Source organism: Scyliorhinus canicula, chromosome 1 (assembly GCF_902713615.1).
Source record: "Scyliorhinus canicula chromosome 1, sScyCan1.1, whole genome shotgun sequence".
Taxonomy (NCBI): Eukaryota; Metazoa; Chordata; class Chondrichthyes; order Carcharhiniformes; family Scyliorhinidae; genus Scyliorhinus; species Scyliorhinus canicula.
Window position 1 is genome coordinate 259,202,628 of NC_052146.1, and position 15,047 is coordinate 259,217,674.

At 46.4% G+C, this 15,047-nt stretch overlaps 1 protein-coding gene across 1 annotated transcript in view; it reads right to left on the minus strand.

Annotated features, from left to right (window-relative positions):
• Positions 1 to 328: 328 nt before the first annotated feature.
• Positions 329 to 15,047, minus strand: part of LOC119973590 (zinc transporter 10-like) — a 39,524-nt gene continuing 24,805 nt past the window's right edge. Inside the window, exon 4 of the mRNA XM_038811958.1 lies at positions 329 to 1,952. Within this exon, the coding sequence (XP_038667886.1) occupies positions 1,495 to 1,952 (458 nt within the window). The 3' untranslated portion in view covers positions 329 to 1,494. The remainder of the gene's footprint in view (positions 1,953 to 15,047) is intronic.

Genomic DNA, 15,047 nt, shown 5'->3' on the forward strand with positions numbered 1-15,047 from the left:
AAAACAAGTCATTTTAAGCCAGACTGCAAATCAAAACAAAGCTAGAGTATAAAACAAAGCACAGAAAGAGCTATAAATACAATTTAGCCGATCAAACCTGTTCCTTTCATATACCATTTACCCTAATGCAGACAGTACTTGACATATGTAACCATTTGAGTGAAAATTATGAAAATATATCTCTCCATTTCCTCCCCAAAAAGGTAATCAGTTAAAACTTCTGCCCTACAATACAATCCCCTTTTGAAGATACTTGTTTATTCGTTACATTTTGCTCGAGTCCGTTACAAATATGTATTGCTTTCAGTAGGAAAAATTCCAATATCTATCATTTTAGGATTGTTCACTTTATTATTTTTCGCCACATAAATAAAAAAATCTTATCACAGGAATTACATGGCTTCCGGTGGTCAGTTCATAAATCAGAAATTACTACATAAAATCACCCCCAGGTTCTATAAGGACACACAAGGCAGAATTCTCAGAGCAGCTAAGATTCACAGGACATGCCCCTTTGATGTCGAGGTGGAAGAATAATTTGCCCGCTTCCCCTCAGCCTCCAGAAATACCCCACAAGCAAACTTGCCACTTCCATTGGAGTTCAAAGCAGCACTTTGGCCAGAACAGAACTCTAGTGAAACTGAGGCCTTTGCCCCCACCCTGTCCTGCCCTGTCCCAACCTGCATATTTTGATCCCTTTTGGGTCTACTCGGTATCGGATCAAAATTACCTATCAAGTAACCCACTCAATGAGAATAATGGTTACGAATGAAGCCAAGGCCCACCATTTAATGACCCCAGGTAACATACTGTAATTAAGGAAAGACATTTGGCAACAGAAAGTCCAATTGAATGGGCCACCTTTTTTAAATAATGAAGGACACAGATAGGCAATCAGACAGTCGCGCACCAGACACAAGTAGTTGAAGAAGCCTGATAAAAATCACACTGTTGAATAGTTGTGTCAAATACTAATTCCTTGGTACTTGATCATCTTATAGTATAAAATTTCAATTATTGTGGTTTGAAAGACTTAATTATCTTTTTTCTTGTTTTGAAAGCAATGGCCAGTTGCAGGCATTCTGACACCAGTGTTAAAGCTAGACATTTCATGCAACTGAAATTAAATAAAGCTGAGTAACACATCCAGGTTTAATGTACAATTTAGTTATTTTGCAAGAGCTAAAACTTAGCCTTTAGTCAATTTAACATTCAAGTGGTAAATTGCCATTTAATTTCAATGTTTACAAGAACACCAATAAAATCACTTTTGTGAGCTGTAATTAGTTTGGCAAACTCATTTCAGACTGGTTATAATGAAGACGTTGACAGTTAGCTAAGCGTACCTCAAACACATTAACAGAGGGAGACCTTATTGATCCGTATTCTTCTGTTGCAGACTTGATTTTTATAACAAGTAGAATCTGTGAGTTTACCAGTCCTTGATTGAGCTTCAGTGCCAAACCTGACTTCATTTTTGAGTATAAAATAAACTCATAAGGATGTACTGTGTAAATCCAATAGCCCATTTGTGGCTTCCGGTTTATCTTTCTCCACATCTTTGGTTGTCAGATTGTAAGATGGAAGAATGGAAAGTTCTCCATTACCTTCCGCTGCATTGTTACTCATGTGGCCGTTGCATGAGGCGCCTGCTTCAAGGCTGTGGTCTTTTGGTTGGGTGCAGCACATTTTATACTCACATTCCTTTAACATACAGGGGGAGCTGCACATTAGGACAGAGTCAGTCACTCTATCAATAAACTCTGCCTGAATCGTAACAGAGTGAATCCCTGCATTGTGGAAGATCTCACGTATTTGTAACTCCGCTGCCTTGTAGCTGGACGAATCCAAGCACTTCACATGAAGGGAAGCAATAATCCTACCTCCGGCCAACTCCCAGATATGGAGTTCATGAATCCCATGCACTCCATCAATTGCACACAATGTTTCATCTGCAAAGCATGGGAAATGGAACTTTAGACTGTGTTCAGTTAACAAAAATAGCATATAATTCAAAATAAGGTTGGCATAACTTTATACTTCTGAACTTAATGAGTCGTTTGACCAGTTTGCTCAAAAGAACATCTGAGTCTCTGAGAAAGGAGGAAAACCAGTTGGGCATGTCCAACCCAGAGGGACATCATTAATGATCATGGAAAAGCTCAGACTGGTGCCTCCCCCTGATGGAAAAAAGATTGCACAAGTTGAAGAGCTGCAAGTGGAGGGCCTGAACCAAGCATGTACAAATCAGTTCATGGGATCCTGTATTATGAAAAGATTAGTTATAATAAACATATCAGCTTTGTAACCTTTGCACTTACAGTGAGGTGATAAAAAGCTTAATCACAAACTTGAACGACGATCAGAACCAGTGCGCCACCTGGACCAACAGTCTATCATTTCTGCTAATCCAAGACCAAGGACTGAAATATTAAGATGAATTTAATCCTGTTTTATTCAAAACTGATTATTAAATTGTGCTTTTAAATAATTTAACTTAAAATACACCAATTGTATTCTCTCACTACGTTTCACAACCTAATTGAGGATACACCAGACATTTTTAGATTTTATGTTGAAATAGGAGTTGATAAAACCGAATATGCAATCATCTTCAATGAGTTAAAAGCACCATTTCAGCAAAACTATCGTTGCAATGTTCACAACCATTCGCTTAAACTAAATATTCGCTCTCCGCCCTGCCTCCCTTCATCTCTCCTGTAGATACAGCCTCCTGTTTGGCTACAGTTCCTTGACATCAGTAGCCCGGTAGTCCCTTTCCCCCATCGTTCCAATACTTCCACATCACCCATTTTACACCCAAACTGAAATTTTAAATTCCAAAGTTCTTCACAAATCATAAATACTGGGAGCAAGTTTTTCTGTATCTGCCACAGCCCTGATGTAGGCATTGCAGCCATTCATCTGGAGGGGAACAGCATGGAGAAATTCACAACACACAAGGTGAAAAATATATGGCAGCAAAATATGGTTCAGCAATGAACTGCTAAAAATCATTTAACTTGTGTTAATTCATCACCTTATCCTGTTGAATTGCATCAAAGCACAATGTAATGAATTACTTCCCGATTACAGTGAATTTTTAGACAGGCACCATTTGCCTTCGCAACTCACAAACAGCAATTAGATGAATGATTCATTTATCACTACTTCTGGGGAAAGGTTTAGGTCAGAATAGTGGGTGAACTGCCTACTCCTCTTTGAATTGTGCCCTCTGATCAAGAAAATCAATCAAATCACTGGATACCATCTCATCGAACTAAACAGCACTCTCTCAGTGCTGTGCATCAGGGTCAGTTGAAAATATGAGTTCAAAGCTACAATCATCTGACCCAAATGTTAATCCAAACTAACACGTAATAGGTAAGTATGTAGTACGGTTAATTAGTGGAAAGTGATAAGAATATGCTTTTCAATGTTAAATTCATCACATGAATGTAATCAAAATTGCTGCCATTTTCTTTCCAGAATGGAGAAAATAAAGTATCAGTTGTCCAAAGCTAAACACATGCAGGAAACACCAATGAAAGAACAAAAGGTTAGGAAAAAGTAATTCTCTGATTATATATTCAAAAGAAAATAATCCTTTTTGCGAATTGGAAAAACTGGCAGATGAGGCCCTGATGCATGTGTCTTCCTGTCTGTAGCAAATGTTCACTGATAATTCTTGTTGAAGTGTATGGTGTATCAAAATTTAAGATGCCTCCTGAAGAAAGGCCCACCTGATGTAAATGTGATCACTGAAAATTTTAAAACTGAGCTGAATAGATTTTTGGAAGGAATATGGAGTCGCGGCAGGTTAATGGAACTAAGGTACAGATTAGTCAGGATCAAATAGAACGGCAGAACAGGTTTGGGGAGACGGAATGGTCCACTCCTATTTCTATGGGTGGAATTTTTCTTTCCAAAACTAAGAGTGGGATTTTCCGTGCTACCTGCCACGTGTTTCACAACAGTGGATAAGGCCTGATTTCACACTCAGATATTCATTAATTATGCATTGGTGAGTAGCTCTCTGAATCACATGGTGGGGCAGGCACTGATTTGTCCACTCTGCCATTATCTAACGGGATCTAAGGTCCAGGCGCCATATTTAAACATCACCCGAACACACACATTACTCTCACTGGGCCAGCTGTGTGACAGAAATGTTTGGATATGGCTCCGCTGAAGAATAAAGGTGCTCTGAGGTTCAGCAGTGACTCCCTTGAGGCCTTCATGCACAGATTCCGCCACACCAAGAGGTCCTCCACCTGAGGGATGGTCGCAGGAGGCCCACCAGCTTCACCTCGCTGGTCTGGGAGGTGGTTGGAAGGGAGGTCAGCTTGTTGGGCACCTGCCCAAGAAACATCATCCAGTGCAGGAAGAGGATGAATGATTTCATCTGAGCCATCAGGGCAAGCCAACCTTCGGCTTACTCCAAACTCACACTCTCATAATGGCATCATGCACTCAAATGGTTACATTGCTCAGGGATCTTGCTCAGGGATCACAATATTAGCGGAGGAGACATTAGCACTGATCATCTCATGGAACTTTCAACACCACCAGCATCTCATCTAAAATGCTGCACTAACTCTATGCTCAGCCCTTACTTGGGAGGGCTCTGCGCACACAGTGGGCATGCTTGCTTCCCACCTTGGCCGGGATTCTCCACTGCGAGTCTGCCTCGCTACCGCTGCTAGCAAGGATGGAGAGTTTGGCACTCAAATTTTCCATTCACTGCAGTGGGACCGGCCAATCCCACTGCTGTGAACAAGCGGAGAATTCTGCCCCTCTCCTCGATTCTTCTCATCACATTCCATTCCATTTATCTCCATGCAGGCCAAGCTCGGCCACAACAACAGGGTCATATTCCTGGAGGAGGCATGGCAGTTGTCCAGGTGTTGTCCCAGTTTGAGGAGGATGCCACCAAGCTGGCAGGCTAGGACAAAGATCGCTCCTGTGGGGAAGGCGAGATCGGCCTCTCCCAGCAAGCCAGGATGCATGAATGATCACATTCCTGATAATTACAGTGAGTCACAAGCAATGTCATATTCTGTTTGCTTATGGACTAAATCTATCTCCTCTCTTTTACAGGCACCAGCTGGCTCAGACAGAGCTTGAGGCAAAACATAAGACCCAGACCACCTCAGACAAGGATGCATCAGATGAAGACCCGACATTGCATTCACCTGCACCCTCTACCAGCACAAAGACACACATCCCAGTGGGTCATAGATTTCGAGTAGGCTGGAGTCACATTCTGGGGTGTGCCACACTGACACATCTCTGTAGCAGTCAGTCAGAGGCAGTGACAACCCAGGTATCTGGCACTTAGAGAGGTGGTATACTGATTAAGCTCAACTTGCACTTCAGCAATGACTGGATGCCCTTTGGCTCATTATCCATGGAATTGGAGAAAGCACATTGGACGTTTTCATTGTTGATCTGGCGATATGCAGCAGTTGTGCTTCCTTAACAGTTGCCTGCATTTTCCATTGTCACATTCCTCTCTGTTAATACTCAAATGGAGCGACTGTATTGTGAAGCCCACGACTCCTGCAGTCTCTCCCTTTAATGTGCACCAAAAGGCAGCTGCTCCATTTGCAACTCCTCAAGGAAGTCCTCCTCTTTTCTTTCAGCTCTGACTCCAGCGAGTCACGTCTTAATGAGGATTCATGATGTGGTAATTTATGCAAAACTATTCCCGGCATGGATCAGTGGGAAGCCTGGCCCACCATCAACTTACTTCATGCAAGTGGTATGGGCAAAATTCCAAATTAATTTCCCATCGGTGGGATTCTGGCTTTTGGCCACTCTCCTAATCATCCATTCCAGCCTGCCACGAAAACTGGCAGGATTGGAAAATTCCGCCCTGTGGGTGGAATCTTCCCCTCAGTACACTGAGTGCTGGCTGCGCCGAGAAAACCAGTGTGCAGCTCTCCAGCTGCACAGCGGAGGTTTTTCTACAGATTTTAGAGCACTCTGTGCAAACGAAATCTGGAGCCTTAGTTTTTGCCAACACTGTGGCGGGGCAGTGCCTGATAGAGCCACCAACACCAGCCCACAGAGATCATACCACCATTTTTAAAGGGTGTCCAGAACAGCATTGTGACGAAACCTCCCCTACACCCCATGGACTGGGCAACCATCACCACCGACACAGGCATCGGGCATTATCTGCTCTTCCCCCCCCCCCCCCCTCACCTCCACCACTAGAACATCGAGGGAACCCCCTTTCCACACAAGCATTGTGGCAATCCCTCCACACATATGGGGAATCCCCTCCTCCAATGGGGTTCCTCAGGGGGACCACCCCAGCACTGCCCCCTGGCACTGTCAGTGTGGGTCTAACAGGCTGCCAGAGAGCAGTACTGGAGGCAGTGCCAGAGCACTCACCGAGGATGTACCTCTCCTCACGGGGGCTATAATGACATATCAGCACCCGGTGGATTCCTCTTGACAACTTCAAGTTTGGTAAAAGCTGTTGTAAACCTCGCCGACGTGACGGAAATTCCCCTCCTAGGGGAACATATGGCGGGAAACTCTTTAAATATGTGTACATTTATTTCACCGGCGAGGGCCGAGGAAAATCCGAGAACGAAATCACGCCGGTGAGATTCTCATTTCCGCGGTCTCGCAGAATTTCCCACTGGCGTCGTCGCGAAAGCTGGCTCAAAATCCCTCCATATATTCTTATCTTGATGACCACTGGTAATGCAGCATGTCCAATTGTCAGGTATGGCTTCACTCATAGCACATTTGTCTCTGGCCATAAAGGTGGTGGGTGCAAGTGCTGCACCAGTGACACAAGTGCAAAAATCTTGCCTGACACTCTGGTGCAGTACTGAGGGAATGCTGCACTATTGGATATATCACCTTTTGGGTGAAGCATTAAATTGAGACCATGCTCTGCTTTTGCAAGTGGACGTAAAAGATCCCATGGCATTATTTTGAAGAAGAGCAGGGGAATTATCCCTGAATTCCTGGCCAATATTTATCCCTAAAACAACTTCACTAAAATAGCAGATTATCTGATCATTATCATATTGCTGTTAACATGCAAACTGACTGTTGTTTTTCCTACATTACAAATGTGACTGCATTTCAAAAATACTTCACTGGTTGTAAAACACTTTGCGATGTCCTGAGGTCAGGTGCTATACGAGTGAAAGTCTTTGGAAGTAAAATTTAGGTCCCAAAAACAGGAGATCGCCGGTAATGTACAATTTTTTTTAATAAACATTTTATTGAGGTATTTTTTGATATTAAAACAACACAATAAACAATGTACATGAAACTATACAATAGTGCAAGAGCCGTCTCTCTCCCTCACAGGTCCCACCTTTATTAACCCCCTACTCTAAGTTAAACTAACCTCCCCCTCCCCCGCTTCTGCTGACGATTAATTTTCCGCGAAGAAGTCAACAAACGGTTGCCACCTCCGGGCGAACCCTAACAGTAACCCTCTCAAGGCAAACTTGATTTTCTCCAAACAGAGAAAGCTAGCCATGTCTGATAGCCAGGTTTCTAACTCAGGGGTTTTGAGTCCCTCCAAGCTAATAGTATCCGTCTCCGGGCTACCAGGGAAGCAAAGGCCAGAACGTCTGCCTCTTTCTCCTCCTGGATTCCCGGGTCTACCGACACCCCGAAAATCACCCCCTCTGGACTCGGTGCCACCGTTGTTTTTAACACCGTGGCCATGACATCTGCAAATCCCTGCCAAAATCCCCTAAGCTTCGGACATGCCTAGAACATGTGGTCATGGTTCGCTGGTCCTCCCGCACATTTTGCACACCTGTATTCCACTCCAAAGAATCTGCTCATCCGGTCCACTGTCATGTGAGCCCAGTGAATGACCTTAAATTGTATCAGGCTGAGCCTGGCACATGTTGCGGACGCATTGACCCTACTCAACACGTCCGCCCATAGACTATCCTCTATCTCTCCTCCCAGCTCCTCCTCCCGCTTGTGTTTCAGCTCCTCGGTCTGTGTCTCCTCTGACCCCATAGTTCCTTTTAAATGTCCGAGACGCTCCCTTCTCCTACCCACCCTTTGGAAACTACCCTGTCCTGAATCACCCTTAGCGGTAGGAGCAGGAAGGTTGACACCTGTTTACGTAGGAAGTCCCGCACCTGCAGATACCTGAATTTGTTTCCCCTCGCCAACCCAAACTTCTCCTCAACGCCCTCATACTCAGAAAGCTCCCATCTATAAACATATCCCCCATCCTCTCAATCCCTGCTCTCCGCCATATCCGGAACCTCCCCATCCATACTTCCCGGGGAAAACCGGTGATTATTACAGATTGGGGACCAGGCTGATACTCCCTCTGCTCCCACATGTCTCCTCCATTGCCCCCAGACTCTCAGGGCCGCCACCACCATGGGGCTGGTAGAGTACCTTGCCGGCGGGAACGGCAGAGGCGCAGTTACCAACGCCCCCAAACTGGTGCCCTTGCATGAAGTCGCCTCCATAAGCTCCCATGCCGACCCCCCCCCCCCCCCCCCCCCCACACACCCCCACACACCCCAACACCACCACCCACTTCCTGATCATAGCTATATTCGCCACCCAGTAACAGGTACTACAATTTGGTAGCACCAGCCCACCACTCTCCGACTCCGCTCAAGCATTACCTTCCTTACCTGCGGGATCTTGCCCGCCCAAACAAAGCCAGAGATCACTTTGTTGACCCGTTTAAAAAAGGACCGCGGAATAAAGATGGGGAGACATTGAAACACGAACAGGAATCTCGGGATCATCTTCGCCGTCTGCACCCTCCCAGCGAATGACAATGGGACCAGGCCAGGTTTAATTTATGGAGCCGGTCCCATTCCCGTGCTACTTGAATGCCTAGGTACCAAAAGCTTCCCCCTATGAATCTAAGCGGCAGCTCCCCCAATTGCCTCTCCTGCCCCTCGCCTGGACCGCAAACATCTCACTTTTCCTCATATTTAGCTTATACCCCGAAAACCGGCCAAATTCTCCTAGAATCCTCATGATTTCTTCCATCCCCTCTAGTGGGTCCGATACATACAGAAGCAGGTCGCCTGCATAAAGCAAGACTCTGTGCTCCACCCCCCGGACTAGCCCCTTCCAGCCCCTTGAGGCTCTCACAGTAATTGCCAACGGCTCTATAGCTAGCACGAACAACAGTGGGGAGAGGGGGCATCCCTGTCTCGTCCCCCGGTGCAGTCTAAAATAGTCCAATGTTATCCTATTCATCCATACACTTGCCACAGGAGCCTTATACAGCAACCTGACCCAGTCAATAAAACCCTGCCCAAATCCGAACCGTCTCAGTACCTCCCACAGATAATCCCTTTCTACCCGATCAAAAGTCTTTTCTGCATCCATTGTGATCACTACCTCCACCTCCCTACCTTCCGGGGGCATCATGATCACATTTAACAACCTTCTTACATTGTCCACCAACTGCCAACCCTTAACAAACCCCGTCTGGTCCTCCCCAATAACATCCGGAACACAATCCTCAATCCTGGAGGACAACATTTTGGCCAGCAGTTTGGCGTCCAGATTCAACAGGGATATAGGCCTGTAGGACTCACACAGCTCCGGCTTCAGAATCAGCAAAATCGTGGCCTGCGACATCGTCGGGGGCAACACCCCTCTTTCTGACTCCATGCTGTTAATACTGCAGTCTGAAAATCTTCAAATCTCTGTGGCAGGCTGGTATTTTGTTTTGTTTGCACTGGAGTGCTGAACCTGGTGCATTTGAGTGCTATAGTGAGAGTTTGGTGACTACGGGAGTATAAGGGTTCATTTTTATCTAAAGTCTAGTCTTCTTTTATTTAGTTAATTAACTTAAAACATAGAACATAGAACATAGAACGATACAGCGCAGTACAGGCCCTTCGGCCCTCGATGTTGCACCGACATGGAAAAAATCTAAAGGCCATCTAACCTACACTATGCCCTTATCATCCATATGCTTATCCAATAAATTTTTAAATGCCCTCAATGTTGGCATGTTCACTACTGTTGCAGGTAGGGCATTCCACGGCCTCACCACTCTTTGCGTAAAAAACCCACCTCTGACCTCTGTCCTATATCTATTACCCCTCAATTTAAGGCTATGTCCCCTCGTGCTAGCCACCTCCATCCGCGGGAGAAGGCTATCGCTGTCCACCCTATCTAACCCTCTGATCATTTTGTATGCCTCTATTAAGTCACCTCTTAACCTTCTTCTCTCTAACGAAAACAACCTCAAGTCCATCAGCCTTTCCTCATAAGATTTTCCCTCCATACCAGGCAACATCCTGGTAAATCTCCTCTGCACCCGTTCCAAAGCTTCCACGTCCTTCCTATAATGAGGCGACCAGAACTGTACGCAATACTCCAAATGCGGCCGTACTAGAGTTTTGTACAACTGCAACATGACCTCATGGCTCCGGAACTCAATCCCTCTACCAATAAAGGCCAACACACCATAGGCCTTCTTCACAACCCTATCAACCTGGGTGGCAACTTTCAGGGATCTATGTACATGGACACCGAGATCCCTCTGCTCATCCACACTACCAAGAATTTTACCATTAGCCAAATATTCCGCATTTCTGTTATTCTTTCCAAAGTGAATCACCTCACACATCTCCACATTAAACTCCATTTGCCACCTCTCAGCCCAGCTCTGCAGCTTATCTATGTCCCTCTGTAACCTGCAACATCCTTCCGCACTGTCTACAACTCCACCGACTTTAGTGTCGTCTGCAAATTTACTCACCCATCCTTCTGCGCCCTCCTCTAGGTCATTTATAAAAATGACAAACAGCAACGGCCCCAGAACAGATCCTTGTGGTACGCCACTCGTAACTGAACTCCATTCTGAACATTTCCCATCAACTACCACTCTCTGTCTTCTTTCAACTAGCCAATTTCTGATCCACATCTCTAAATCACCCTCAATCCCCAGCCTCCGTATTTTCTGCAATAGACGACCGTGGGGAACCTTATCAAACGCTTTACTGAAATCCATATACACCACATCAACTGCTCTACCCTCGTCTACCTGTTCAGTCACCTTCTCAAAGAACTCGATAAGGTTTGTGAGGCATGACCTACCCTTCACAAAACCATGCTGACTGTCCCTAACCATATTATTCCTATCTAGATGATTATAAATCGTATCTTTTATAATCCTCTCCAAGACTTTACCCACCACAGACGTTAGGCTCACCGGCCTATAGTTACCGGGGTTATCTCTACTCCCCTTCTTGAACAAAGGGACCACATTTGCTATCCTCCAGTCCTCTGGCACTATTCCTGTAGCCAATGATGACCTAAAAATCAAAGCCAAAGGCTCAGCAATCTCTTCCCTGGCTTCCCAGAGAATCCTAGGATAAATCCCATCCGGCCCCGGGGACTTATCTATTTTCACCTTGTCCAGAATTGCCAACACTTCTTCCCTACGCACCTCAATGCCATCTATTCTAATAGCCTGGGTCTCAGCATTCTCCTCCACAATATTATCTTTTTCTTGAGTGAATACTGACGAAAAGTATTCATTTAGTATCTCGCTTATCTCCTCAGCCTCCACACACAACTTCCCACCACTGTCCTTGACTGGCCCTACTCTTACCCTAGTCATTCTTTTATTCCTGACATATCTATAGAAAGCTTTTGGGTTTTCCTTGATCCTACCTGCCAAAGACTTCTCATGTCCCCTCCTTGCTCGTCTCAGCTCTCTCTTTAGATCCTTCCTCGCTTCCTTGTAAATATCAAGCGCCCCAACTGAAACTTCACGCCTCATCTTCACATAGGCCTCCTTCTTCCTCTTAACAAGAGATTCCACTTCTTTGGTAAACCACGGTTCCCTCGCTCGACCCCTTCCTCCCTGCCTGACTGGTACGTACTTATCAAGAACATGCAATAGCTGTTCCTTGAACAAGCTCCACATATCCAGTGTGCCCAACCCTTGCAGCCTACTTCTCCAACCAACACATCCTAAGTCATGTCTAATGGCATCATAATTGCCCTTCCCCCAGCTATAACTCTTGCCCTGCGGGGTATACTTATCCCTTTCCATCACTAACGTAAAGGTCACCGAATTGTGGTCACTGTTTCCAAAGTGCTCACCTACCTCCAGATCTAACACCTGGCCTGGTTCATTACCCAAAACCAAATCCAATGTGGCCTCGCCTCTTGTTGGCCTGTCAACATATTGTGTCAGGAAACCCTCCTGCACACATTGTACAAAGAATGACCCATCTAATGTACTCGAACTATATCTTTTCCAGTCAATATTTGGAAAGTTAAAGTCTCCCATAACAACTACCCTGTTACTTTCGCTCTTTTCCAGAATCATCTTCGCCATCCTTTCCTCTACATCCCTAGAACTATTAGGTGGCCTATAGAAAACTCCCAACAGGGTGACCTCTCCTTTCCTGTTTCTAACCTCAGCCCATACTACCTCAGAAGAAGAGTCCCCATCTAGCATCCTTTCCGCCACCGTAATACTGTCCTTGACTAGCAGCGCCACACCTCCCCCTCTTTTGCCCCCTTCTCTGAGCTTACTAAAACACCTAAACCCCGGAACCTGCAACAACCATTCCTGTCCCTGCTCTATCCATGTCTCTGAAATGGCCACAACATCGAAGTCCCAGGTACCAACCCATGCTGCCAGTTCCCCTACCTTATTTCGTATACTCCTGGCATTGAAGTAGACACACTTCAAACCACCTACCTGAACACTGGCACCCTCCTGCGAAGTCAAATCTGTGCTCCTGACCTCTATCCTCTCAATCTCCCGTACCCTAAAACTACAATCCAGGTTCCCATGCCCCTGCTGAATTAGTTTAAACCCCCCCAAAGAGCACTAACAAATCTCCCCCCCAGGATATTGGTGCCCCTCAGGTTCAGATGTAGACCATCCTGTCTATAGAGGTCCCACCTTCCCCAGAAAGAGCCCCAGTTATCCAGAAATGTGAATCCCTCCCGCCTGCACCATCCCTGTAGCCACGTGTTTAATTGCTCTCTCTCCCTATTCCTCATCTCACTATCACGTGGCACGGGCAACAACCCAGAGATAACAACTCTGTTTGTTCTCGCTCTGAGCTTCCATCCTAGCTCCCTAAAGGCCTGCCTGACATCCTTGTCCCCTTTCCTACCTATGTCGTTAGTGCCAATGTGGACTACGACTTGGGGCTGCTCCCCCTCCCCCTTAAGGACCCGGAAAACACGATCCGAGACATCACGTACCCTTGCACCTGGGAGGCAACATACCAAACGTGAGTCTCTCTCGCTCCCACAAAATCTCCTATCTGTGCCCCTGACTATTGAGTCCCCAATTACTAATGTTCTACTCCTTTCCCCCCTTCCCTTCTGAGCAACAGGGACAGACTCCGTGCCAGAGGCCCGTACCCCATGGCTTACCCCTGGTAAGTCGTCCCCCCACAAGTATCCAAAACGGTATACTTGTTACTCAGGGGAACGACCGCAGGGGGTCCCTGCACTGACTGCTTCTTCCCAGTCCCTCTTACAGTTACCCATCTATCTCCAGTCTTTGGTGTAACTATTTCCCTGAAGCTCCTGTCTATGACCCCCTCTGCCTCCCGAATGATCCGAAGTTCATCCAGCTCAAGCTCCAGGTCCCTAACACGGTTTTTGAGGAGCTGGAGTTGGGTGCACTTCCCACAGATGAAATCAGCAGCGACACTGACGGCGTCCCTCACCTCAAACATTCTGCAGGAGGAGCATTGTACTGCCTTCCCTGACATCACCTCTAGATTTAAAAAAAAACAAGAAAAAGAAAAAGAAAGGAAGAGCTTACCTGATATTACCTCAAACCCTGCTCCCGCTCAAAGGTAAGCAAATTTAAAGGCACTCACTCACCTTCACGACAGGCCCCTGCTCCCGCTTCCCAACCACCGTGGGGTGGGGGGGTTGGTTAGAGGAGGAGGTAGGGTGGGAAACACTCACAAAGTGTTTCGGGTTTAACTGTCACTTGCCAACAGCCTCTCCACAAACCACCTTCAACTTAGGCTGACCGCACTGCACGTATGCAAATTTCCCCAGAACAGCTGATCAGTAGCTCTGCTCTGCTGCCCTCTGCTGGATGATTGCCTTCACTCAAACTCCTCGGGTCCCCTTCGCAGATTCACCTTCAACTTAGGCTGACCGCACTGCACGTATGCAAATTTCCCCAGAACAGCTGATCAGTAGCTCTGCTCTGCTGCCCTCTGCTGGATGATTGCCTTCACTCAAACTCCTCGGGTCCCCTTCGCAGATTCACCTTCAACTTAGGCTGACCGCACTGCACGTATGCAAATTTCCCCAGAACAGCTGATCAGTAGCTCTGCTCTGCTGCCCTCTGCTGGATGATTGCCTTCACTCAAACTCCTCGGGTCCCCTTCGCAGATTCACCTTCAACTTAGGCTGACCGCACTGCACGTATGCAAATTTCCCCAGAACAGCTGATCAGTAGCTCTGCTCTGCTGCCCTCTGCTGGATGATTGCCTTCACTCAAACTCCTCGGGTCCCCTTCGCAGATTCACCTTCAACTTAGGCTGACCGCACTGCACGTATGCAAATTTCCCCAGAACAGCTGATCAGTAGCTCTGCTCTGCTGCCCTCTGCTGGATCTGATCAGTAGCTCTGCTCTGCTGCCCTCTGCTGGAGTTGCTGTTTGGTTTAGAAAAAGGTGAATTTTCAATCAGCTTTAAACAAGGTTCTACGTACTTGCAGTTGGAGCTTGTTAATTAGTTAATTGGATTAGGCCAGTTTTCAGAGGCTAGATTCACAGTATAAAAATGATCCAGCTACAGTGCAGACTTTATTTGCACTGGAGTGCTGAACTTGGTGCATTTGAGTGCTATAGTGAGAGTTTGGTGACTAAGTGAGTTAGGTGAGTAGGGAGCAAGGTGCTCCTTTCATTTCATTTCCACAAAGAGTGAGAAGGGAACCAGGAGTGCAGCTGACTGGGAGCAGAGTCGGAGGGCGGAGTTCCAGTTGGTCCACAGTGCAGCTGTATTTTGTAAGGTAAGAGGGGATGGAGGCTAGGGCAGTTGCATGCTCCTCCTGTA